Raw genomic sequence first — 26,560 nt, 5'->3', positions numbered from 1 at the left:
ATTGTTAACTGAATTGTAGTGGGGATTAAATCAGATAATCCAGAGAGGGCAGCGCCTGGTCCCTTTGCAGCAGAACCACTCTCATGTCCCCTTCCCCATCCCCTGACACCTGCCCAAACCTACCCCTATTTGGCCAGGTCTGGGGATGTGAACAGGTTCCAGCTACTCCTGGCCCCAGGCTACTCTCCATTCCTGTGGTTTTACTTAAACCTCTGCTTTATGAAACTTTCCTCAATAACCCACTTTGAATGTGCCATCAGCTCCTCCCAAATGCTTATGGGTGGGGTACTCAATCAATGTTAGCTACTATTATGAACCCTAACAATAAATAATGAGAAGGGGAGAGCCTGTGCATCGGAGAGAACGTACACACTGGCAAAGGGCAGGGCCAACAGTGATGAAGCCCTTTGTTTGCAGAGGCTCCATGGTTTCAAAACTGCTTTTGTTTTCCCATGTGCCCCAGCCTCCAGTGTGGTGCTCTGCACATCTTGAAGCTTTGATGTGCGCTGGCCAAACAGACGCCTGCTGATAAGGTTCAATTATCATTCTCATTTCAAAGAGCTTGAAATGAGCCGAGGAAAAATATTTGACACGGTAGCTTGGAACCAAATACTCCGATATTACTGACCTTCTGTGATCAGATCGCTTTTTGTGACAATGTTTGTGAGCTGTTGGAATGTTGACTCGTGATGCAGAGGGGAGATACAGTAGGTTTGCTCGTAGTTTAAAAGAAGGGACCGCTACTTCTGTGGATGGTACTCACCTGTGTTGAGTCCTCGGAAATGACAACTGGGAGGAGAGTGTTAGAAGCAGCCCCTTAGTGGCCGTCCCTTGAAATCTCCTTGCTGGCCACTCACTGAAGTCACACGGACGGCCCAGTCTGTTACCCAGACATTGCTGTGGCTGTGGACATCAGTGACGCTCAGGGATTATGCTTTTTCAGAAAAGGAGACCTGAGAGGTGATAATGGTACCTTTTTGTGATGCAGCTCTTTCTCTTTTTAATCTTCACCTGAGGATATTTTTTTCATTGACCTTTAGAGCAACTGGAAGGGAGCGAGGAGGGAGAGAGAGAGAGATACGTCAATGTGAGAGAGACACGACTGGTTGTCTCCCTCACTTTGGGGCCGGGGATAGAACTTGTAACCACGGTATGTGCCCTTGACTGGGAATCGAACCCTGGACCCTGTGGTCCGAGGGCCTGCGCTCTGAGCACTGAGCCAAGCCAGCCGGGGCGAGCGCTCTCTTATTCCTGCCTCTCCCTGCACTCCGCTCACCCCCCAGCACTGTCAGATCTTCTTGAGCTGGCATTGCTGCTTTCCCCTCTCTGTCCTGACAGCGATTTCCCGGCCTGGTCCCCGCTTCCCCTCACCTGGGTCACTCCCACCATGCCCCTGGCTGGCCTCACCTCGTTTTCTCCGCTGCAGTCCTTCCTGCACACACCCGCCAGTTTGATTTACTGAAAATACTGTTCTGCTCATGTCGTTTATGACTGTCAATCTCTCCACTGTTTATAAGAGAATTCAAAATTGTTTGCTAGGCATTCGAAGCCATTCATGGCTTGGCCTCACCATTCCTTTGTAAATTCATTTCTCCAACCCTTCTCTTGGACTGGTTTGCCAGACTCACAATGCCACGAGTGTGCTCCTTGTACCCATACCTTTGTCATTCTCTCATTTGAGGTACCTCCTCCTCTCCTATCCATAGTTATCTTTGAATGTAGGGCTGAACCCCCTCCTCCAGGAAGCCTTCTCTGATCTCATTGACGATGAGGAGCTCCTTCCTAGGTCTTCTGTAGCACACAGTCCAGACATTTGGCCTTTTAAGGCTACCTTCTATATTTATTTATCCTTTTAAAAGTATGCATCAGGAAGGGCATATAGCTTTTATCTTGCTTATCAATTCTTATTAATTGGTAGTGGCTTCCTGGGGCCCTAAGCTGGACAGGCTGGATCTGAGCATAGCAGGAAAGAATGCATTTATCGATTAGTCATATCTGCCATGGGCATAAGGTAGGAGGGTTGTAGCCCAAGAACTTCATATTTCTGGTTTGTGGGATGGTGTCCATCACTGGATGGGAAACTTCCTGAGGGCAGGGCCTTATTATGTATCTTCCGTGGTCTGTAGGGTGGGTGAATACATAGTTAGCAACAAGTGTGTGCCAGTTTCTGTTTGGCTAGAAATCTGATGGATTGCTTAATTGGAGGATTTGGGCTTAAAACCAAAGCATAAGAAGAATCCAATAAAATAGTCATTGTCCTGTTTTTAAGTCACACGTTACAGCTTGGCTGTTTTTTAAACTGCCAGGTTAGAAATGAATGTGCTTTCCTTCCAAGTGTCTGCAGGTAAGTGGATGGATGTCTTTGGTTAGCGGTTCTCTGGACTTGTTTTCCACATGAAGGATGGAATTCACATGCTCAAAGGGTTCTGCAGAATTCACCGCCTTCCTCTCCCACTAAGGAAAGCTTATCCAAATGCAAGAAGTATCATTATAAGAATAACCTTGAATGTGCTCCAACCGATTTTTTAAGTGGGTAAAAAAGTATTAAGCATCAGTACTTTAGCTATCATTTTTAAATATTGGCATAGCACCACGTTTAAAAATTGTTGCCTTTGTCAATGGTTCCATCAATTAGCTGACATCAGAGAATCAAAAAATCCTGTAGCTGATCCAGAAGATCCTGAATTCAATGTCAAGGAGACTGGCTTATGACCAGATATTTCGGCCTTTGGTACCAAATGACTTTTTTACATTAAAAACGTAGCCCCCCACAAATGAGAAACTGAGAAAAAATGTTTAAAGTATTGAAAAGGACACTGTTGGTTAAGACCACAGAAATCAGTATTAAACATGTGTGTTCCCACCTGACAGTTGTTGTTGATGCAGGGCTGAGATTTATGGGTTCAGTTTAACAGAAAGACTTTTAAGGGCCTCGTAAACCAATACAGTGGGAGCGGGGGAGCAAGTGGAAAATTTGGAAGTTCAAGTCTGCCTGGGAGGTTCTACTCAGAGTCAAGTCCATTGCCAACAGCCTGCCAAGGTGGCTGGAGATGGGGGAATAAGGATGGGGGGTGGGGAGGCTGTGTTTCAGCCCTGATCACCGATCAAAGGGGTTTTCTGTGACCTAAAAAATCCCAACTTTGAAATAATGCTTATGACAACCATTAATGAAGTTACAGCATAATGTTGATGTCTTGGCTCATGTCACAGATGAAACACATTTTCTGTACAAAAAATGTCAAGCCCAGATTTAGAACTGAGCGCTGTAACGAAGCTGATGCCCAAACATCCCAGCAGTTCGTTAAGAAACCCAGACAACGGGATGCGGTAAGAAGGGGTCATCAATCTAATGATGGGGCACCTGCCAGCAAATCAAAACCACTGACCTGGACAATTCCATTTTTACCTGTTTAGGTTGGTATCCAAAACGTAGCCTCGAGGGAGCCATGTGATGTAGTGTGTGTTAGCAGCACTAGCTTTGGGATGAACTTGGGTTCTGAGCCCAGAGCTGTCATTCATTAGCTGTGGGATCTTGGACAAGCTTCAGACTCTCTGAGCCTTAATTTCCTCCTCTGTAGAGAAAAGAATTGAGTTATTTTTATTTATTTATATTGAGGTATAGAATAAGAAAATACTAGGCACTTACTTATGGGGTCATGTGAGGATTAAGTACTCTAAAGTCTGTAGCACTTCCAAGAGCCTCTGGTCTGCAGCACGTGGCCAAGAGATGGTGGCCACATCGCCCTCCCGGGCCTCGTGATGTCACTGATGAAGTCCACGCAGGATCACCTATGAAGAAGTCGATCTCTAGGCGGGATCATGTCATTTTGTCATTTTCTGTCCTTCAGAGTTTTGTTCTGTTTAATTCTGTTTCCTTCGAAAATGTTGGGATAATGGCAACACTCATTGTCCCTCCTCTCCTCAAGGGCTTTTAGCTGTAGTTGTTCCCGCTGCTGTTCCCTGCACTCACCGCAAACTTTCAAGTCGCTGCTGTGGCCCGGAATGCCCTTCTCCCACCTCTCCTCCTGTCACACTGCTGCCTGGGCTTTGGGGGGACACCCTACCAAAAGTCAGAGCCTCTGAATCTTCCTCAAAATTGCCTCTCCCCAACACACGCACCCCACCCTGCACCCTCCCCAGGAAAGTTTCATGTGTTCCTAATACTCCATCTTGTATTTTCCTGGCCTCCATCATAGAGATGATTATACTAATCCCCCCACTGCCCACTCCTTCCCACCCATATATGGTGTGAGGGCAGCGGCCAGTGTCTTTTGTGGCTTCCATCACATAAAAGGTTCTCAGTGTCAGGTGGAGACTGATGGAATGAGTGAGTGGATGGCTGGGGTAGGAGGGTGGAGGTGGGACATCTTCCCTCAGCCCCAGCAGGCTTTTCCTTTGATCTCCCCAAGACCTTAGAAAGACAATAGATCACCGAATTTTTGGTTCCTTGGTCTGACTCAGGCAGGGAAGTGCATGGATGAGCTGGAAAGCCTGTAGGCCCCACAGTCACACGCCTGGGTTCAAATCCCAGTTCTGTGTCTAGTTAACTATGTGACTTCAGACGCATGTCCTCTGTGCCTCAGTGTTCCCTATACAGTGGGGTAACAGTAATCCTTCCCTCATGAGGTTGTAAGGTTTAAATGGAGACCTATGGGTAAGATGATTAATTCTAGATATGATTTTTGCTGCAAATTTTGGGTTAAGAAGTCCTCGAATTCTTAGTAGACACAACTCTCCCTTCCACCCACCCGTTGCCATCTGTCTCTGTCTTGATAGCACTTCTACCTAAAATTGCCTTTTTGAATCTACTGGTTTCTTGCTCCCTGTTTCACTGACCGTTCTCAGTCCATGAGGAAAATGATTGGACAGTGTTATTTTTGCAGCTGACCAGCATCTTAGAGGTTTAATAAATGCTGAACAAAAGACTGGATGAATGACTATCGGCAGAGACAGGGTGTGCACCAGGCCTGGCTGTTATCCCCTGCTGTGTCTCATTCCTGCCTGGTCGGGAGAGGCACATTTGCCAGACTGACAGCAGAGCTAACCCACCAACAGGTACCAGCTAGGGGGCAGGGAGTGTGGTTGGTCAACCACAAACTACCCCTTTTAGATTTTAAAATAACCACAGAGGGGCGTCTAGCAGGAGGTGAGTCCCCAGGGAAGGAAATTTGAGAAAGGACTGGGATACAGACTTATAATAAACAGAAGAGGAGGTGTTGGAGGGGATAACAAAAGATGATGCTGTGGCTAGGTTGCCATGGAAACACTGCTTGGAGCCTGGACCAGAAGATAAGCTGCTTCTTCAAAGTGAATTTCAACTTTGCAGCTTGAAATATGCTCTCCCCCGGGACCTGACCCTGTGGATTGGCAGATAAACAGCTAAGAAGTAGAGATCATGGTCCCAGCAGCTCCCCAGGAGCTGAAGATCTATCAGACAAATGTTTGTGGGGAACTGAGAGGACCTGACTGAGAGATGCGGAGGTTGTGCCTGTAAGCAGTTCACCATGCAAGAAGACATTTCTATATCTACCCCACCTGGACTTCTGGGGCCTTCCCCAAACCAGGCATTTCCATGTTAGTCTCAGGGAGCACCCGCTTCATGGTCACGGTGGACTTCTTAGACATGCAGATTCCTCAGGCCCCACCTAAGACCTCTGAGTCAAATCCCTTGGGGGGCTGCTCTGGGAATCTGAATATTACATTTCCCACATGAAACTTAGGACATAAAATGTGGGAACCAGCGCTTACAAGCCTGTTCCTCTGTCTGAAGGGCCTGTAGGGGCAGGGTAAGGGGTCGTGGGCCAGGCAGTGGCCCAGGCATTAGTCTAAGTGGCATAAAAACGTGGATGAGCAGTAAAATATGACTAGAAATGTGAGGTGATGGGTTAAGGGGCTGGAGGCACAGCAGAGTGGGTCAACATAGGGCTCTGGAGTGAGTCAGCCTGGCTTTGAATCGAGCCTCTGCTGCTCACAGGCTGGCCTTGGGTCCTCATCTGTAAAATGGGATTGATCATAGTAGCTCTTCCTAACAGGGTTATTATGAGGATTTGATGAGTTCATATCTGAACCCTGCAGGGCACAGGTGGGCAGAACCACAAGGCAGAAGAGGCCAAGACTCCGAGTTTGGAGAAAAGCCAGCAGACCCTTTTCAGGCTGTGAGAAATCAGCTTTTATTGCATTCAGGCACTGAGGTTTGGGGGTTGTTTGTTACATAGCACTGGCCCTCCCTGACTGATACAAGGCTGTTAACAAGTGACCTGCTGGCTGTGAGGATTCAAGCAGTTGTGGGTGTGTGCGAGGGTGATCCACAGAGGGAAAGGGCAGAGGGAATCAAGTCTTTGGGGTGGTTAAGAGCTCCTTTGACTGCATCCCAAATTCTCTCCAGAAGAGTTAGCTATATGGTTGTAAGGAAAACTTGGACAGAGGGCTGTTCCCACTCAGACTCAGCTTCTAGGAGTTGGTCTTTCCCCGGAAGCAAATGACTGTTTCTCTCCATTAACTTCTAGCTTGACTTACAGCACATTGGCCAACACAGGGAGACAGTAGGGGAGAAGGGGATGAGCAGAGGGACTGTGGTGTCAGCCAGTGTCCTGTGACTATCCCAAGTCACAAAATAAACAAGGGAAACTTTTCATACTAAAACAATCATATAGAGTCAAATACAAAAAGTCTCATGAATTTTAAGACAGAACTGGAAATTTCAAGAAAGATTCCCAACTGCTCCAGAACACTTCCTGTTCCCTGGAGTGAGCATCCCCATTTTATAGATGTAGAAACGGGGCACAGAGAGATTAATCAGAACCAAGATTAGGTAGCGAGTAATGGGACTCCAGCCAAGCTATCTTGTTTTACAGCTTACACACTGACCACCAGGCCATATTTCAAACTCTTGTATACATGTTAATATGTGTACTGACTAGTATTAGAGCCCAGAGTGACAGAGGCAGCAGGTGCCTCTTCCCTGGCCCAGTTCCCCTCTGAGGGGCTTAGCCACAGTGGCCTGTGATTGGCATCATTTAAATACTCTATGTCCATCTCTCCCCTCTCTTTTTTTAAAGTTCAAGTATAAGCTCCAAAGCCATCTGTCCCCTTTTCGAGCTAAGCCTGCCTCCCCTTTCTGGGAGTTCCTGGGTGCTGTGATGCTTTAAGTTGGAGCCTCAGTGTGAAAACCCAAATCAATAAACAGTCCTTAGGTGAAAAAATTAATCATGTCACTAAAGGATTCGCCTAACATCTCGGGTAAAGTTAAGTGTTTGTTTACAGATCATTAATTACATAATTAATTTCTCTTTTCCCAACATCAGCCTCATAGGAGAAGACAGCATCTATCTTGTCACATCTGTGTTCCTAACATTTAGCAAAGGACCTGGCCTGTAGTAGGGCTCAATAAATATTTGTTCATTAAATATGAAGGTTTGCCCTCCCCGACCCCATACCATTTGTCTTAGCCTGGATTACGGGAAAGCTGAGCCTGCCAGAGGCCTCTCTCCAGGGATGTGGGAGGGATGGGAGGAGGGGGACATGAATAAGGCCCAGGGCATGTTACTGAGCGGCCACCAGTTGGTGTCAAGGGCAACTGCTGGATCTCCAGGTGTCGTCTTCCAAAGCCACTGAAGTCACTCTTGGGGGGGGTAGTGAGGAGGAAGGGAAGAGTTCAGTATTTGGCTTCCAGCTTGAAGTGGTCAAGCCCCACCCTCCAATGGAGTTTTAACTCTTAACACATCTGGGTGGCCCTGGAGTGGACACAGAGAGTCCCTGCATGCCTCACACCTCAGCAGCACTGAGAAGCCCCAGGGTAGGGGCAGGGTGTGACAATGAGGCTGTGCCTCTTAAAGCAAGTTGGAGTCCATGCAGAGCTGGCCACCGTGGCGGGGAGGAAGTGGTCCAAGGCCCCAGGGACACGTGAGACAAAGTGAATCCAAGGAGACACACTGGAGGGTCCGATGCACTGTCCCAGGGTGTTGTCTCCCGTCTCTGTACCTGCAATGCCGAGCACAGCTGGACATTCCCTAATGGTTGAGTGCCTGGAGGCCTTCCCTGACCCATCCCGCATCTGTGTGTCCAGGCCTCTTCCCTGGGTTCATGGGACATTTAGAGAATCCCCACCTCCCAAACCCTGCCACTGCTACATTGCTGTGTGAGGCTGGAGCACAGGTCCCTGCCCTGGGGTCTGCTCCCCTGTCGGCTTCCTTCCTCCCAGGAGTTCTTACTTTCCACCCATAATCCTTCCCTAGGTGCCCTCCCTCAACTCCCAACCCTCTTTTCTGCTCCCTGGGCACTGAAGTTTATTTAAGTGGAAAACATAGATACGTTTGAATGATGTAGAAGAACCGGGTTTTGAAAGGCAATAAATAAAACTGTACAAGAGAACGAGATCAGTAATCAGCTGCTGCTCTCACTGCTTGGAGAGGCTCGTGTAGCAGCCATCAGACTGCTCTCAGCCCGGTCAAGGGCTATAAATCCCCCTCCGCCGAGGGCAGTCATTGCTGCGGAGGACCTTGCCAAGGCAGGGCAGGGACAAACAGCAAGTGAGGATGCCCTTGGCTGGACGCAGAGTGGGTTGGGGTTGAGGGGATGGTATCTGACCCCCAGGCAGAATTTCTCTACACCAGGGTCATGACCTCCTGCGTTGCTTATTAAAAGTGCGGTGCATCAGTTTGGGGTGCTCTTGGATGCAAGTTACAAAACCCCAATTCAAACCAGCTAAACCAAAGAGGCAAGTGGCACAGACAGCAGCAGAGGGAGGGCCACCTGAGGCAGGACCAGATAACACCTGGGGACCCAGCCGTAGGATGGATGGAGGAAGGGGTGGGTGGAGAAAGGGATGGACGGAGGGAGGGGTAGAGGGAGAGAGGTGCGGATGGAGGGAGGGGGTGGGCAGAGGGAGGGGCGGGCAGAGAGAGGGATGGGTGAATAGGGCCAACATCTCAGTGGGCCGTGGCTGGACTCATAATGTTGTAGTTTCAGGTGACTTTAGAGATGATGTTTTGCCTTCCTAGGTCACACTCCTCAGAGCAGAAGGGACCCCAGCCCTCCCTCTGCCTCCCATGAAAAGTCAGGTCATTGCTCCTCCCTTCTGTGGGTGGAAACCAGGCAGGAGGTTCTCCAGAAGACTGACCAGAGTGCTTTGTTTGCAGTTCAACATTAAAAAGTCCACAGAGCCCGTCCAGCCCCGAGCCCTCCTCAAGTTCCCAGACATCTATGGACCCAGGCCAGCTGTGACGGCCCCAGAGGTCATCAACTACGCAGACTACACTCTGAGGACCACAGAGGAGCCTGCTGCGTCTGCCAGCCCTCAGGCCCCAAATGACAGCCGCCTCAAGAGGCAGGTCACAGAGGAGCTGTTCGTCCTTCCTCAGAATGGTAGGATCTCCTGCCCCTCACTCATTCATGAGCTACATCAGGGTTGGTCAGTGTTTGTGTAGGTGCTGGGCATGGCCAGCTCAGAGTCAGTGACATTTGACACTGGACAAACAGGTGGGCACAGGGCCTCAGGATTATAGTCCTTTGTTCCTGCTGACATATTGCCACATTGCTTCTCCCCAGCTTTTCCCTGGGAAATGGAGACTCCCTTTCCATGTGTTCAGAGTCATGGGTTAAATTCTCTGCCCTTTTATGTACTTGTGTGGCCTCAGTCATGTTGCTAACTTCTTTGGGCCTCAGTTTCCTCACCTATAAATTGGGTTCATACTATTACCCACTTGGTAAAGTTGTAAAGTGTAAATAAAATAATGCATATAAAGTGCTTAGCTCAGGGCCTGGCACTAGGAGGTCATCAAAATATATTGTTATTATTGCTTCTATTCTGCTCATCAGCATCAACATCAAGAATGCATCTCCTTTAGGTGGACAGAGCTGTGCTGGGCACTGGGGCAGACATGCAAACAGAGATCATCCTTAACCCAAATAGCACACAAGCCTTTATAAGGAGGTGAAATCTACAGCTGGGAGAGTGGATTGTGTGGTTTGGGGTTCTGTTTTGTGTGGTTGGAGATGGAGACAGTGGAAGCAGAAGCAGCAGAACCAGCTTTGACATTGACCCCGCTCCTAACACATGTCCTGGCATGACTCCAGCCGTACCCACGCTGGCCAGTGAACAAGTGCCCCTCCAACCTGGCTCAGAGCCACAGTGATTAGCCTGGCATTTCTTCCAGAACAAATGCATGCAGTACCTACGGCATGAATGAACCCTGGTTGGCTTTAAGCCTCCAGATTTGCCAGTGAACATTTTAAATAGATTTAAAATACGCCTACTGAAGACTTGAGAGCTTAAGGTTGGGTGGGAAACCACTAGCTTGAGGACCCTTGTGGGTGCTTTTCTTGGGAGCTCCAGGTTTCTCAAAGCTCAGATGAAGCCAGGATTAGACAGGTTGGCCACCAAGGAGAGCAGGAGAGCAAATCACAGCCTGGAACTCTGTAGGCTTCAGAACACATTAGATCATCTCTTTCTCCTGTTTCCTCATTCCTTCCCTTGTCCATAAGGCAGCAGCCGAGTTCTGATTCCACAGAAGTCTATGGAGAGTTGATTGGCTCGGTGAGCATGGACCAGAGGTGCTGCAGCGCAGGGGAGGAGGGGGCCAGATCCCGCAGACACTGCCCGTGACATGCTGGACGTGTCTACTCCCACTCAGGACGATCCTCATCAGCTCCTTGTAGAGTTCAAAGTCCCAATTTTGTTTTCAATTTTATTTTGTATTGTTTCAGGTGTACAGCTCAAAGTCCCAATTCTTGAAGCCAAATCCACTCCTGCTTCTCTATGTGGTACTGGCTTTGGTTTGGTTTTGATTTTGAAGGGTGAGGTGGTCTGAGGGCTGAGAGCTCTGGGTGCCCAACAAGCCCCTGCTGCCCCTGACCTTGCTGTGGTTGTCCCTGTGGTGCCCTTGGAAGCCACATGGGTCCCGTGTGCATCTTGCTTTACACATCACTCTCATCCTGGCCAATCTGTCCCCTGGTGAGATGCCCAGGGGCATTTTTTACTACCTGCAGGGACCCAATAATGGGCCATTTTAGAAATTAAACACTCCTTTCTATATCTGCCCCCGAAAATTAAAATGTTTCAAATTCCAATTTGCTTAAAGTGGAGTCTGCTGCAGCTGCTAGATCCTTTCATTCTTATATTTGAATAATGAGAGTTGTCCAGATGTTTGTTCAAGGGAGGGGCAGAGTGAGAAGTAGTTCTGGTTTTAGGAACTTCTGAATTAAAGATCAGGTCACTCCTTCATTCAGCAAGCATTTATTGAACATGCACGAAAATCAACCCATCTTCCCTGACCTTGTCCCAGCACCTCCTCCTGACTCATTCCCTAATGGCATGAAATGCTGGGGAGCAGGGATTAAACTCTGTGGGAAGGTGGAGCTGGGCATGGGTTGGGGATGGTTTGCCTGAAACAGGGTGACCAGAACCACACAGGCTATGACAGTTTTTCTTACTGTAAGCTCTCCGTGGCCAGGCCTTGGGCTAAGTACTTTCCCCACTTTATTTTATTTAATACTCACAGTAACACTAGGAAGAAGGAGCTGTGATCATTCCCATTGTAAAGATGAGGAAACTGAGGTTTGAAGAAATCAGGTAACTTGTTCAAGGTCACATAACTGTTACATACCAGCTTGTGTCTTACACCAGAGCCCATGTCTTGACCACCGGGCTGTGATTGACTCCTGAAATGCAAGGCCCAGGAACGCAGGCGCTGCCACCATGATTTTGCACCTGCCTGGGAAGCTTTGGGTTCAGGTTGGTGGCATAGGTGGCAGAGATGGGAAAGGTGTGATCCAGAAAACAGGACTCCAGCATGGGTGGCAGGAACGCCTTTACCTTCTTAACAGGTGTGGTGGAGGATGTCTGTGTCATGGAGACCTGGAACCCAGAGAAGGCTGCCAGCTGGAACCAAGCCCCCAAGCTCCACTACTGCCTGCAGTATGACCAGCAGAAGGCAGAGCTGTTTGTGACTCACCTGGAAGGTAAGCTCTCAGTTGACTCTCAGGGATTTCTATGTGTCTGTCTGCCACAGAGGAGCTGTGCAGGAGGGACGGGAGCACCCATAGCTGGGGACTGGTGCTAGATGAGCACTCTGTAGCAAATAGCCCTGAAACGTGTGATGCTCAGACACATAGGGGTTTTTTTCTCTCTCTCATATAACAATCCTTGGTGGGCGGATATCTTTCCTCCAAATGGTGACTCAGGGACCAGGCTCCTTCCATCTGTGGCTCCATAATCCTCTTGGGCCTCTTTGTCACCTGTTTCCAGCAGGTGGAAGGAGGGGGAGGACAGGGAGAGGGCACAACCATTCCTTAAAAACTACCTGCACATGATAGGCATCACTCCTGCTCACATCTCATTGGCTAGAACTCAGTCACATGGCCACTGACTGCAAAGGAGGCTGGGAAATGTGGTCCAGCAGGTGCCCAGCTAGAAGAGGAAATGGGGTTTTGATGAACAGCTAGCCATCTCTGCCATGGGTGCATTTGACATTGGACACAGAGTGCATTCTGAATAGTCAGCATTCCTAGGACCAGGTGGTCTTCCTGAGGGGTCAGGCTGTCCCTGGTCTCTCTGCCCTGACAATTCACATTACCATCAGCAAACAAAGGGAGGACTTTGTGAAGGAATCAGGGCTAACAATGGGCTACTCCATGGCTCCTGGAAGCTGGGGCAGGATAAATTGGACTTTTGTATTTTATTTAATTTTTTTGAGGGAGTGTCTCTCCTTTTTATTTTTAAAAGACTTTTTAGCATTTTTATATACTTTATTATATTTGGTCTTCACAGTGGTCCCATTTTGCAGATTAGGAAACTGAGATCTAGCAACATCAGGTCTCTAAGATCACTCCAACCATTGGTGTCAGAGCCAGGACTGCACCCAATTTCCTTGAAGCTCATGGAGAGTTCTTTCTGTCAGGACACATGGCCTCAATTCTCCTCTTCCTGGGGAGCATCAGCTGCCATGTCTCACATTATCATTCAGGAACAAGTCCTAAAAGCACCACAAGTGCAGATGTCCTCATTGTGAAGCATTGAAAACACCAAGGTTCAGAATATGAAACAACATTCAGGATTTAGATCACAGGTGGTGATGTGGTTAACGTGAAAAGCACAGAACAAACCATTACGGTGTCAGTAGCAACACCAACAAGTCATCAGCAGTTCCTGGGCTCAGGCACCTTGGAGAATCTCAGAGTTGTGAGGTGGGAGGGGCTCTGGGAAACACCAAGCCTTGTCCCTGTTCTCCGAGGAAGACTAGCACATGCTGACATTGGCCCCCTCACGTGAGAGAGCCAGCTCTCAATGTCTTTCTGAAAGGTGATTCTACAACACCAAGGGGTCAGCCTTGGGCTTTCTCCACACACCCGAGGTCATGACCTTTAAGCCAGATTCTGCTACTCAAAGCAGGGCTTCTCTCCTACCTCGGTTCCATGTATGTGTTGCTTTGTCCTTGGCTGCAGCTGTGACCAGTGACCATGACGGAGGCTGTGACTGCTATGTCCAAGGCAGCGTGACCAACAAGACAGGCTCTGTGGAGGCTCAAACGGCCCTAAAGAAGCGGGAGCTGCGTATCACCTGGGAGGAAGGCCTGGTGCTCCCCCTGGCAGAGGAGGAACTCCCCACCGCGACCCTGACACTGACCCTGAGGACCTGTGACCGCTTCTCTCGCCACAGTGTGGCCGGGGAGCTTCGCCTGGGCCTGGATGGGGTGTCCGTACCTCTGGGGGCTGCCCAGTGGGGGGAGCTGAAGACTTCAGTTAAGGTGGGGTTATCTCTCCCCAGGACAGCTCAAACCTGTTAGTGGAGCATGGATGGCAGGTCTGGGCCAGTGCTCATGGAATAGCTTTAGGGAACTTCCCAGCTTAGGTGTGTGTGTGCGCGTGCGTGCGTGCGTGTGTGTGTGTGTGTGTGTGTGTGTGTGTGTATGTAAGGAAGCCTGGAGTCTTGAACAGGGTGGAGGGCTGGAGCAGACCCACAGCCCAGGTTTTGGGATTCCTGGGATCTAGCTTCGCTTCTAGCTTGCCACCATGTTATGAATGTATTGACTCTGGTGCTGGCAGTATTACCCTCATTTAAATTCATTTCTAACTCCTATGCTCCTACTATGTGCCAGGCACTGCAGAGGAGATGAGTCCCAGGTGCTGCTGTGACTCCCCATTTACAGACAAGGGGACTGAGACTTGGAGTAGTTCAGTCGCCCATGCAGGGTCGCCATCTGGGACATAGCAAGCTCTGCCTTGAGGCCAGGCAGTCTGGCTGTAAATCTCAGGCTGTCCCCTCGCCCCCATGCCATGGAAGCGCCTGACTGTGAGGCACTAGCAGCAGGCGCCTTTCCCGATGGACACTGCAGGAGCGGGGAGTACGCTTTCACTCCCACCTGCTCCCCTTTTTGCTGTCATCTCGTTCTTGCCTTATTTTTCTCTTTTTCCAAGACTCAGAAAATTGATTAAACATTGACAGAAGCGCTCGGCTGGAAGTAGGCTGTTCCAAAGCACACTCTCTAATCAGTGCAAGGTTGGGGATTGGTGTGAAGTCCTAGCTGGGGCCTCCTGGAAGAAGACTCCAATGCTTTGATCTGTTCATCCGGGAAAGCAGCTTTCTCCAGAGATGGAGGGGCGCCCCCAGGGCTCTGGAGACTCTGGTGCCACCCCAAAAGGGCTGAGCTCTAGCCTATATAGGCAGAAGTCTCAGGCCCCAAAGCCACTTCTGCCCTCCCCCTTGGAAGAGTAAAAATCATTCATTCCACAAATACCTTGCCGGATTTCTGCCATGTGCCAGGCACCATTCCAGGAGCTAGGGACACAGAATTAGTTGGACAAAGCCCTGCCTTTATGGCTCATCCACTCTCATAATCATCACACACGTTGTAGCTGTCACTGTTACACAGATATACTCTCACAGGACCACTGACCTGTTTCCCACAGACGTGAGCAATCTCAGAGGGCAGCCTGGAGTCAGAGGTAGGAGGTGGCACTCAGTGTATGTGGCAGGAGAGAGCTCCTGTCCCACCATGGGAGCAGGTGGGTGAAGCCTTCAGTCTCTGCAGCCCAGAATGGGTTAACAAAGGTGCCACCGGTGCCCCACTTCTCACCAAAAGACACTCAGCCAAAAGTGGTGTGAGTCACTGGGGACCATATAGCGACCCACCCCAAGGGCAGCTTGAATGATGATTCATTGGGCACTCAAGAAGTTGGGGGGGGGGGGTAGGCAAAACCAGGGAGAGCGTGGAGAAAGAACAAGGGTTACGGGCAAACCTCATTTTACTGAGGCTTCGCTTTATTGTACTCCACAGATGTTGCATTTTTTACAAATTGGAGGCAAGACCCTCCACCTGCAAAAAGATTACAGCTCGCTTTATTGCAATGCTCTGGAACCGAACCTGCAGTATCTCCCGTGTGTGCCTGCGTTTCTGTCAGCAGGCACTTAAAGCAGCAGAGCCGAGGGGCGGATGCTGGAGAGCAATGGGCTTAGGACATGGGCTTTGCTCTCAGATCAGACCCCTGTTCAAGGCTTAGCTTTGCTACTTGCCAGCTACATGACCTCAAGCAGTGACGTGCCCTTTCTGAACATCAGGGTCTTATGCTTAAAATGGAAGCAAAATCAGTATTGCTCTTAGTGTTGTTTCCAAGATTAAGTGGGATGTCTCACCCTTATATCTCACAAATATTTATTGTGTGTCAACTGAGTGCTGGGAGCTGGGGATGGCTTTGTGGAGCTAACAGCCTAGTGCGATAGCTCATGCAGTTACACCCGGCATGTAGTAAGTGTTTAATGTTAGCTGCTATTATTCATGCCAGTGCCAAAGGTCCTGGCAGCTCCCAATTCATTTCATCATCTGACTGGTCACTTATGGCTAGTTGAATTGTCAGGGTCACGTCAAAGACATTTTTCCTGGGTGGAAGGCACAACTCAGGCAGAGGGCTAGCTGATTCCTCCATCCAGCCTCACTCTTGAAGCCCAGACTGGCTCCCATTCATCCAGAAACAGTGTACCCACTTAATCTCAAGAGGTACTGATCGGCCTTCCTTAATAACCAATGGTGATAAAGTAAATAGTTCCGCAGTTCTTAGTGTCCTACACTGTTCTAAGCCATTAAATATCAACTCAACTTCTACAGCCCCGTTGGTTGATGTTATTATTCCCATTTTACAGATGAGGAAAGGGAGGCTTGGGAAAGTTAAGTAACTTTCCTGAGGTTATAGCTAGTAAATGGGAGGATTGGAACTCAGACCTAGATAGTCTGGTTCTAGAGTCTATGGTCTTAGCACTACCTTTGGACTGTGACAGGCACCTCCTGTAGGGGCTCTTTTGGTCACTTTTGTCCCCTCAATGGATTTGTTAAAATTCCTAACAAATTCTTGTAGGACTTTCAGTGGAGGCACTCTGTAAAGCTGCAGATAGGGATGGACATTTTGGATGCTTTCGGAGGCCTCTGCACCTCCTGTCAAGTGCAGTTATTGCTGGCCGTCTCGTGTGTATTACCTGACATCGTATGCCTGGCTTTTTGTTGACATGGTTGGCCATTCTGTTGACTAAGCAGGGCCCTGCTCAGCATTAGTACATGGCATTATTGACTCTCTCAGCTCTGGAGGGGCTGGAAGGAATTATCTTTTCAAACAGATAAATGAATCACAACTCCCCACTGCCCCAGGAACCTGATGGGTCAATGCGGTGGTTCTCCAACTGTGTTCCCTAGAACCCTAGAATTCTGTAAAGATGTCCTGGGAGCTTGGGCAGGGGCAGGTGAAGGGTGAGAGGGAATCCTGGCCCTCTGCCCCTGCTCCTCCTGAGTGGCATTTCTTTGATCTGTTTTATATGTTCTGTTTAAATATAAGGTATTTGGAAAATCACATTTTTGTGGCAAATGAAACAAACTCTTATTGAAACAGATGCCACATATAATCCTTCTCTGCACCCCTCCCTTTTGCAGTGGTGGAGAAACCAGTGCTGATGAGTAAATGGTTTCTAGGATGCCTGTTGGATACAAATAGTGAGACCCTAGCCTTAGCTTTAGTTGATGGGGCAGAAGCCACCCCTAACAAGCCATCTCTGACACTCTCTCTTCTGTTTCAGGAGCCTTCAGCAGGAACTGGAGAGGTCCTTCTCTCCATCAGCTACCTCCCGGCTGCCAACCGCCTCCTGGTGGTGCTGATTAAGGCCAAGAACCTCCACTCCAACCAGCCCAAGGAGCTCCTGGGGAAAGGTGAGTGAGGGTTGAGAGGAGAGAACCAGGGCCCCTCTGGCCTCTGGGGATGTGTGTAGAGGGAGGTCTCACCTGGAAGACAATGGGGACAGGTGAGCAGGGAGGTGGGATATGAGTACATTTGTGGAGTCAGCCTTAGCTGTGTCCCTCATCCCAAGCTCACAAATTAATTTTTAAAGGACACACTCACTTCTTTAAGTTCATATCCATTTACTTCTTGGCCAATCCCATCCATAAAGGCTCAGATATGAGCTCATGCCTACCCGGGACTCCCAACCTTGGTGATCCACCGTGAGAAGAACCAGTCTCCCCCCGGGTTACAGGAAGCCAGTGGTCAGGCTGTAGCCGTGGAGTGGAGTGTCTGGGCTATAAAGGGAACTTGGCCCAGACCTTGTCACCCAGAGCTAGCTGGGCCCACCTCCCGGGCAAGTGTCGAGCAACCTAGGTTCCCTTCTCCTGTCTCAGCCAGCCAGCCATCCCTGTGCTTCTCACCCGTAGCCCGTATCCTCTTTTCTCAGCCTTTGCCAGCAGGCCACCCCCATACCAGCTGAGTGTGGGTGATGGCAGAAGGTATGTGGGTTCCTGGGCTGAGGCGGCCTGAAGCTTAGGGCATCTGTGCCCCATATACCCAAATAAACATCCCTTCAATATTCTGGAAATCTCGGTTTCTCCTTTTGGATATCTCACCCCAGGCCCTAGTCCAGGGGCCAAGTAGGTTCTCTTGTCAGAGCAGGAAAGCATCACTGGTTACCATATGGTACCTTGTGCAGCATATAAATAAATAGATATTTATAGCAGGGTACAAGAAAAGAATTGCCACTGCGTTCAGAATCTCTGAGCAGAAGCTCTTGGGTGAATGAATCCGAAGCGTTGGCCTTGCTCACTGATTCCTGAGCCAAAGGTCGGAATTCGGTGCGCTTTGCTCAGTATCCCTTCCAGACAGTTCTCTTCCTCGTACTTTTTTATAGCTTCTGTCAGGACAATGACAGCACACTTTGTCTCTCAAATATCCGCTGAAATAACAAACTAACCACCAGGGGGTGGTGATAACAATAAATGCAGAGGAACAAATATCCTCACATTTGCAATGGGAACCTTGACTAATGAAAGCTTAACGTGAAAGCTCAGCTGGTGGCCTGTTTCCCTGGGGGCGGGGAGGGCGGATTTCCTAGGGGAGCGGCTCTATTGGTGCAGTGCCCCTGGGGCCAAGCCAGCCTCCCTTCACCCTCCACATGCAGTTTGGGTCCTCAAGTAAAACTTAGGAAAGAACAGAGCACAAGAACTCATCCGAGCAGCAGGTGACCTACTAGCTCCTAATAGACAAAAATACTTGGATAGAGAACCAAGGGCATGAGGACACCGGGTGGTTTAGTTTTTCTGGACTGAATTTAAAATCAAACTGCAGGATATCTGAGCCATTGTCTGGGCCTGGCTTGATGTGGGACATACAGGCACTTGGGAAGGCTTATGGCAAAGGGTGGCTCCCTGGCTGTCCTCTATGGTGACACAATCATGGGCCCCCCCCAATGACCAGCCTTATATATTATGCCACTTTCTGCTTTCCATACTTGAGTATACATTCTGTAAGGCAGGAACATTTGCTATAGCCCCATGTCTAGACCAGTGTCTGCCATATGGTGGGCATTTAGTAATTGTTGAATTAATACCCGACCCATGGCTGGGGCTGGGCGGGGGACCGTCCATAGAGAGGGAGTCTCAGTGCAGATCTTGAGCCAGAGACTCTTTCTCCCTTCTCTCCATCCCTAAGACAGAGCATTACCCTGGGCCTCGCCACATCCCCGAATCTCACTTTTGAGATTCTCCCTGACTCTTTCCCCCTCTGTCCCTCCCCAGACGTCTCTGTCAAGGTGACCTTAAAGCACCAGGCTCGGAAGCTGAAGAAGAAGCAGACGAAACGAGCCAAGCACAAGATCAACCCCGTGTGGAATGAGATGATCATGTTCGAGCTGCCCGATGACCTGCTGCAGGCCTCGAGCGTGGAGCTGGAGGTGCTGGGCCAGGAGGAGGAGGGGCAGAGCTGCGCGCTGGGCCGCTGCAGCCTGGGCTTGCACGCCGCGGGCTCGGAGCGCAGCCACTGGGAGGAGATGCTCAAAAACCCGCGCCGGCAGATCGCCATGTGGCACCAGCTGCACCTGTAGCTGCCCTCCTGGGCCACCTCCCTTCTCCTGCACAGCCCTGCCCCTTCGGTCCCAGCTGTCCTCTGCCACCTCCTCTTTGTGCCGCGTCCTCGTTATGACAGGCGTGTTTGCAAAGACCAAGACCCTATTTCCTTGTCATCACACCACCGTTTCTAAACAGTGAGCAGGGCAGGGCAGCGTGTGGACATCTGGGTCACACTGAGGAATGCGTTTTGCTCATCTGTGTCATTGATGAGGCACTTATCAATTTCAGCCCATGTGTAGGATTTGCGGGTGGGGGCGCCAGTCCAGATGCAGAGAAAGCTGAATTGGGGGAATAATGGATACAAAGAATTTGGTTTTTTTAAAATGAGCATTTTAAAAATGATGAAGAAAATAAAAGTATCCTGGATCAACTCATAGAATTAGAGATTGTCAGGGTGGGGTGAAATCTCAGGCAGCATGAAGTCACACTCCCAACCCAAGCAGCTCTCAAACCTTAGTGTGTGGAGAAATCACCAGCAGACTCCCGGGCCCACCTGTAGACTTTCCAAACCAGTGTTCCTGGCAGATCCCAGGAGCCTTCCTTTTCAGCAAGCACTCAGCGGCTTGGTTGCAGAGGTTGGAGCACTGGGCTTGGAGAAATCCCTTCTGCAACATTCCAGACAAGTTTTCACAGTCCTTAACACCCTGGGGCAGCCGGTTCCAATGCGGGGTATCTCAACCATCAGTGTGAAATTTGGAAGACTCTGGGTACTTCATTTAATTATTCTGATTCTTCATATTTTCTTTTGTACTTTTCAGATCCTGCTCTTGGATTGCATTTGTACTTTTTATTGATTAACTTTATTGTTTTATCTCAGAATCAGTTTATATTATATTTGAGGGGGGCCTTCCTTGGCAGAGTACAGGTGGGATCCCCCTATTAGTCATCAGGTCCTCGTTGTCACATCCACCAGCATCACCAAAGTGACCCTCTGAGACAGACCTACCCCTCCTGGCGGTCCAGCCACTTCAGGAAGAATCCCACATTTGGGGCTCATGTTAATTTAGTTCACTACATCTGGCTCCGTGGAGGCGGGGAAGGAAGATAACTCTGAATAGGAAACAAAGACTTTTACAAATGTGCCTCCAGCTTTAGTTTGCAGGACTGATCCCTTTAAAATAAGTAAATAACCAGCAGCCAGGTTTCAGATTCCTACCTTATTATTTCAAAGAGCTGTCCGGTAATTAAATGATGAGCCTTGTGGAGTGGATACGTTTGCCTGTGAGCCAAGACTCCTGGATTCTGTTGTTGGCCATCTGATACGCAGCACTGAGGACACGGCAGCTCTATCGGTGAGAACGATGTGATTGATAGATGAAAGTGTGCTCAAAGCTGCACGTGCTCCCCAGCTAAAAACGAACTCTGGGGCCACCAGCAGATCATCTTTAAGCTTTAAGTTGGCAGCTGACAATGCCTGGAGAGAGCCAATTCCATTGTAGGCATTTCTAGTACCCTGAATTCTGCGTTTGGACGCCTTAGTACTGACATCCAAACTCTGGGTCTTCAGATGTCATCCTGGTCCTGATCTAAAAGAGAATTCCTAGATCCAGGAACCCCTAGGGTCAGGGCTATCCTTCATCCTCAATAAGTCAAGTCATTCTTGGTCTCCCCCTGAAACTCTGAGCAGGGACCTATCCCCCTTCGTTATCATTTTTCCTTTCTGTACAGAAGTAGAAAAGCATTAGAAACAACTTCTATCCACAGTCTAAAGAAACAGAAAAAATATCAAATCCTTGTTTAAAAGGGAAATCTTTCAGATTGGAAATCTTGATCACTGAGGTTGACCACCTCCTACCAAGTTTTTTTTAGGCAACACATTTGTGAGTGATTTCCTATACATGTTTTTAGACCCTGACCCCCCCCCCCCCCCACCTCCAGTCACTCTGGTTTCCCTTATTTGGTTGGCATGGCTAAAATAGAACAAAACATTCCCTATGTAAGCTGACCAGTACTCTCTTCTTGGTAATATCTGCTACTTCGGTCTAGAAAAGTCTGGATCCTAGGCTTAGAATTAGCAAACATGGTTCTATTTCTTTATAAATCTATATACCTGCCTTGCAGTCACACCAAAGGATGCTTGAGGTGGGTTGGGTAGGGTCTCTGATCCTAAAAATAGCACCTCTACCCATGGTCATTCCACCATGAGGCATTCATTTCTTTGGATCCCAGAGGTTTAGTTTTCCAGAATCTATAAACTAGGTTGCCCCTGATAAGAGTCAAATGCCACCACAGAACATCTTAGGTATCAGCTGTCATCTCTCTTACCAGGCATGTACAAAAATAAGAGGATTTCCAGGGAGCTTTTTCTGTTGTGTTCACTGGTGTGTTCCAACACCTAGGATAAAGCTGGCTCATGGGCCTGCAGAAAAGTATTTGTTGAATGAATTAATGAGTAAAGGATAGATAGGGGAGTAGAGAGAAAAGGACACTGCAAATGGCATAAAAATCAGAGTCCCAGGTCGTTTCTCAATGGTAAAGGCATCAGAAATCTCAGTTGGCCTAGAAATTCATGGCATCGATTATTACCATTCACCGAATGACAATTCATAGCTCTCTGTGTAAATGTCATTAATGATAGAAGAGAATATAATCACTGTGCTTTTCTGCCCAAATTTGGTCTTGGTGAATTTTATATTAGTCAGAGGTATCAGACTGCCAGATCCAAAACTTCAGTGCTTACCTTGTACCAGATACATCTGCAGTTTACTACCCACCAAATAAGAGTAATTGGGTCTGTGTGAGCACATCTGATTTTTTTCGAAAGGAACACCTTGTACTTTGCCAGGGAGTGTTTTCTAAGAGGGGCATGAAACAGAGGTGAAAATAAAGTAAGAAACCATCTCAGACTGGGCTGTTTCCCACAAGGAGATCTGGTTCTTTCATAGATACAGCAATGGGGATAAAGAATTGGGAGTCCACTCTCATTAATCTGTGACTCCACTTCTTAAATCAATATCTATTTGTTGAGTGCCGATTGATCAAGACCTTGCACATGTCTGTTCATTTCAATCTGACATGACTCTTGGTGGAGGTTGAGTGAAAAATCACCCCAAATGACACCATGTAAAGAGCAGGATGGGAGATCAGTTCTTTATGAGTCATTCCTTTGGGATACAAGGAGTCCTGGGTGGCAGGTGGCTAGTGCCTAAGCCAAATTGAGGTGAGGACCACAAAACAGAAATCTAGCCCTTGTGATTTGTTTCTGCCTCTGTGTTTCCTGTTGTCAATGCTAAGTGTGTATTTGTTTGTAATTATGAACTGAAGCACAAAAACACGCATGAGGCATTGTAGTCATATGTCTGATGTCACACTTTGGAGCAAAAACCTTTCAGTGGTAAATAAATAATTTCCAATTGGGTTAGCTGCCTGGTGTTTTCGTCTTTTCACTCAATATTTTAGACATAAAATGCAGAAACAATTTTTTTTAAAAAAAACACGTTTTTACTTTTTTAAATATATATATCTTTATTGACTTCAGAGAGAGGAAGGGAGAGAGAAAGAGAGAAACATCAATGATGAGAGAGTCATTGATCGGCTGCCTCCTGCGTGCCCCCCACTGGGGATCGAGCCCACAACCCGGGCATGTGCCCTGACCGGGAATCGAACTGAGATCTTCCTGGATCCTTGGTCGATGCTCAACTGCTGAGCCACGCCCGGCCAGGCCAGAAACAATAATTTGATAAACACTCATAAACCACTGCTAAGCTTTATAAAACTTGACAAGTACAATAGAAACTTTCTCAGTTCTTTACTGAGGAGACCACCACCTGAATTTGAGATCTCTCACCCCAAGCATTTCTTTATCCCTTCACTGCATGTACATGCAAACCCTGAACATCATAGAATATTTTTGTTTTAAAACTTCATTTAAATTTTATTGCACTACTTTGCTCCCCATTAAAATTTTGAGCTTTATCTATGCAGACATATGCAGCTCTAGTTCATTTCATTTTTGTTGCTGTATAATATTCCATTGTATGGATATACAACAATCCCATTCTGTCACTGATGTACATTTAAATGTTTCCTTTTCTCTCTCTCTCTCTTTCCTGTTACAGGACCACTGTGAACATTCTTGTGCATGTCTTCTTGTGCACGTGTACAGGTTTCTCTGAGATATCTACCTAGGAGTGAATAGAATTGCTGGATCATAGATTGCTGTGTGTGCGCGTGTGTGCACCTTGATGGTCTTGCTTGACAATTGAATCAAAGGGGCTACATACAAGTAGGGATGCTGTTCTGGGAGCTTTGACTCCATTGTTGAGGTAAAAATTCAGTTAGAAATTAAGACTCCTCTTTCTCTAATATCCCCAAAACAAAAATCCTGGCAGAGTCGGTGCAGCAACCAGTGGTACCCCCGCACCCAGTGGTGGGCAAGGACAGGGGGACTCCTGGAGTCCTGTCACCTAGGCCGTTCTGGTGGCCACTGCAGCCCTGGTGTCTGGAGAAAGAGGCTCTGGCATTAAATAAGGGGCAGGCCTGAATTTTAAAATCAGTAGGAAATTAGCCAGGTCACGTGGAATTAAAACCAAAGATTCTTAAAAAGGCTCCTTTATGGAAGCCATGAGATGTCTTCACTTTCCAAGTCTGTGCATATAATTCCTTATTTTATATTACATACATATGATATTTTAATGACAAACAGGATTTTTATTTTCATAATAAAATAGGAGTGGGTTTTATTCTGCATAGACAAATATTATATAAACTATGTTTCATAGGTAACTAACTATGCATATGGCCCATCAGAGCCCAAAACTAATATTTGAGAGCCTGGATTTATATACAAGAGAACTGGGGGAGGAAAGTAGACTTCATTAGCCACTTTACACAAGTCTCTCCACTGAATTTCCTTAAATACACTCTGCGCCTGCACATAAACAAGTCTAGAGCATTGCATTTAGCAGCTGAGAACCTGCAACCCAGCATGGCTTGGTCGCAGGCCACCTTCATGGCCCTGAGCAAGTTACTTGCTTCTGGGTGTCAGTTTCCACATCTGTAAAATGAACTTGGACCAAATGATCACTAAAGTCCCTTCTAGATGTAAGAGTTAATATTTTGTGATTCTGTGATCTAGACTGGCAACAATGTACTTTTCACACGTATGTTGGCCTCCAATCTTGTGCATAAAACATACACCCACGTATATGTGCACCTGCCCTCCCTCCCCATGTTGGTAATCCTCCCTGGCATCTTCTGAAGTCCTGACAGCCACCCACTCCTCCAGATAATATGCAAGTCACCTGAGGCTCTGAGTCTGTTTCTTCTCATTTCCTTAATTGCTTATGGAGCTGGTGGTAATTTTCCACCCAAGAGTTTCTGTTTTTCTAGAGCCAATTGGAAGCACCACCATTGCAGGAGCTCAGATCCCTAGCATCTGTTCTGTCTCCCTCCTGGGCAGATGCCTGGCAAGGACAGAGCCACAGGATGTAGCTGTGGATGGATTTAAGGGGTTGGGCATTTTCTTGGTGTGAGTGTTAGAGAACTACTCCTGAGCTCCCCTCCGTCTCCTGCAGGCGGGTCAGCACAGATGGTTGGTGATGGGACCATCAGCAGCTTCCCCAGCCAGAGATGGAGGCAGGTGCCTGCCTGGGAGGAGATGGGAGAAAGCCAGTCTTGCAGGCTGGAAGCCAGACATTGCCATGGAAACAGGTGTAGTGGTGGCCTCCATGTGATGAGGGCCCTGCGGTGGCTCGTCCTAGGCCAGGTGTGGTTGCCTGTCAAAGTGGCCCAGGCTGGAGCATGGTTTCCCTCCCCAGGTCCCCAAGGCTCTTTCTTGGTGCTTCAGGGCAGCCCATTGGCAAGTGATTGCAGAAATCTTATTTCAGAAACCCAGGGATACAAACCAGGGACAAACAAGGAGAAAATTGTTTTTCCAGCCAAAAACAAATAAACAAACAACAAACAAGCCAACCAGCAAAACCTCTATGCAATCCCTTTTCCCTCCAGAGCCAGGTGAGATGAGCTGTTGATGCACAAAAAGGTGCCTGAGGATCTCCGTCTCGGCTGAGAAGGAAAAGATGACCTCCATTCAGGCAGAGGCATCCAGGTCGGCTGCGGGAATAGGTTTTAAGCAGAGAGGGTGCCGTGACTGGATCTGTGTTTTTCAAAAAACTACTCTAGAAATTGTCACATAGCAGCCCTTGGGGGCTTCGGGCAGCTTGCCCTTCTCCTGAGTCTCTTTGAACCTTGGACAGGGAAGCAGGGAGCAGCTGGGGAGGAGGGAGGGAAGAGCGTGGACTCCACCGCATCCCCTTACCACATCTCCACATGCTTTGGGGAGACCAACCACCCAAGTACAGATGGAGGGTCTTTCCTTTCCTCGCTTCCCGGTGATGAAATCGGCAGCACATCCCGGATACAGCTGCAAACGCGGGTCAAGTCCAGGCGGCCAGCAGTGGGGCCGGCTGACCCTGCTGCACCTGGGCTGGGTAGACACTGTGAGCTATGCTCCTCCTCTGGGGAAAGAAGAGAGCCAGAACATTCCATGGGGACTGAGGGGTGGCTTTCGCAAGAGGAAGCCTCTGACCAACTGTGGGGGCCTCCAGGGGCTTCGAGGGACACATGCGGGGAGGGAGGTGGCAGGTGCTAAGAAGGCAGAGACTAGAAGGAAAATGACAAGGGGGAGCCAGGAAGCAGGCGTGGGGGTGGAGATCAGCATCTGGGAAGAAAAAATAAAACCCCCTATCTGCGTCTTCATTACATTTATGCCCATCTTTCTAAAACAACTTGAGTAAAACATCACTTACCACCCACCCATACCAGCGCCATTAGCAAACTCCTGGGGAAAGACCCCTCCCCAGGGACCCGGCCGGCAAGTAGAGTCAGCAGCGAGGCAGTGGAGGGAGGATGGGAGCCTTTCCCCTGCAGTAGACCCGTTTCCTCAGAGATTCGTGCGGGACAAGCGCAGTCGGGGCTAGGGAGATTTATTTTTAATGGTGTCAGTGACACCTCCTTTTGGCCTGACCAGTAGATGAGACATGTAGGTGATCTGCTGGAAGTAGGCTCAAATGATGGAAGTGAGAGCAGCAGCAAGGGGCTTAAGGCCTCTTCTAGTTCCTTCCAACCCCCAGCTGGCAGGCTCCTAATCTGACCCCAGAGGCCTTGAGAGGGGACCCGCTCAGAGTCAGCCTGAGCACAGGCCTGGGGTAGAGGCAAGGAGGGCAAGGAGGCAGACATTCGACCTTGGTGAG

General features: G+C 48.6%; 1 protein-coding gene across 1 annotated transcript in view; it reads left to right on the top strand.

The window, feature by feature from the left end:
* SYT13 (synaptotagmin 13) overlaps positions 1-22,727 on the top strand; it is a 33,665-nt gene extending 10,938 nt beyond the window's left edge. The window contains exons 2-6 of the mRNA XM_081155571.1: positions 9,138-9,363; positions 11,824-11,958; positions 13,441-13,742; positions 17,054-17,183; positions 19,038-22,727. Coding sequence (XP_081011697.1) covers positions 9,138-9,363; positions 11,824-11,958; positions 13,441-13,742; positions 17,054-17,183; positions 19,038-19,342 — 1,098 coding nt within the window. The 3' untranslated portion in view covers positions 19,343-22,727. The remainder of the gene's footprint in view (positions 1-9,137; positions 9,364-11,823; positions 11,959-13,440; positions 13,743-17,053; positions 17,184-19,037) is intronic.
* The last annotated feature ends 3,833 nt before the right edge of the window (positions 22,728-26,560 follow it).

Source organism: Miniopterus schreibersii, assembly GCF_964146895.1.
Source record: "Miniopterus schreibersii genome assembly, chromosome: 12".
NCBI lineage: Eukaryota > Metazoa > Chordata > Mammalia > Chiroptera > Miniopteridae > Miniopterus > Miniopterus schreibersii.
Note: the sequence above shows the minus strand (reverse complement) of the source record. Positions and strands in the feature narration are given on the sequence as shown.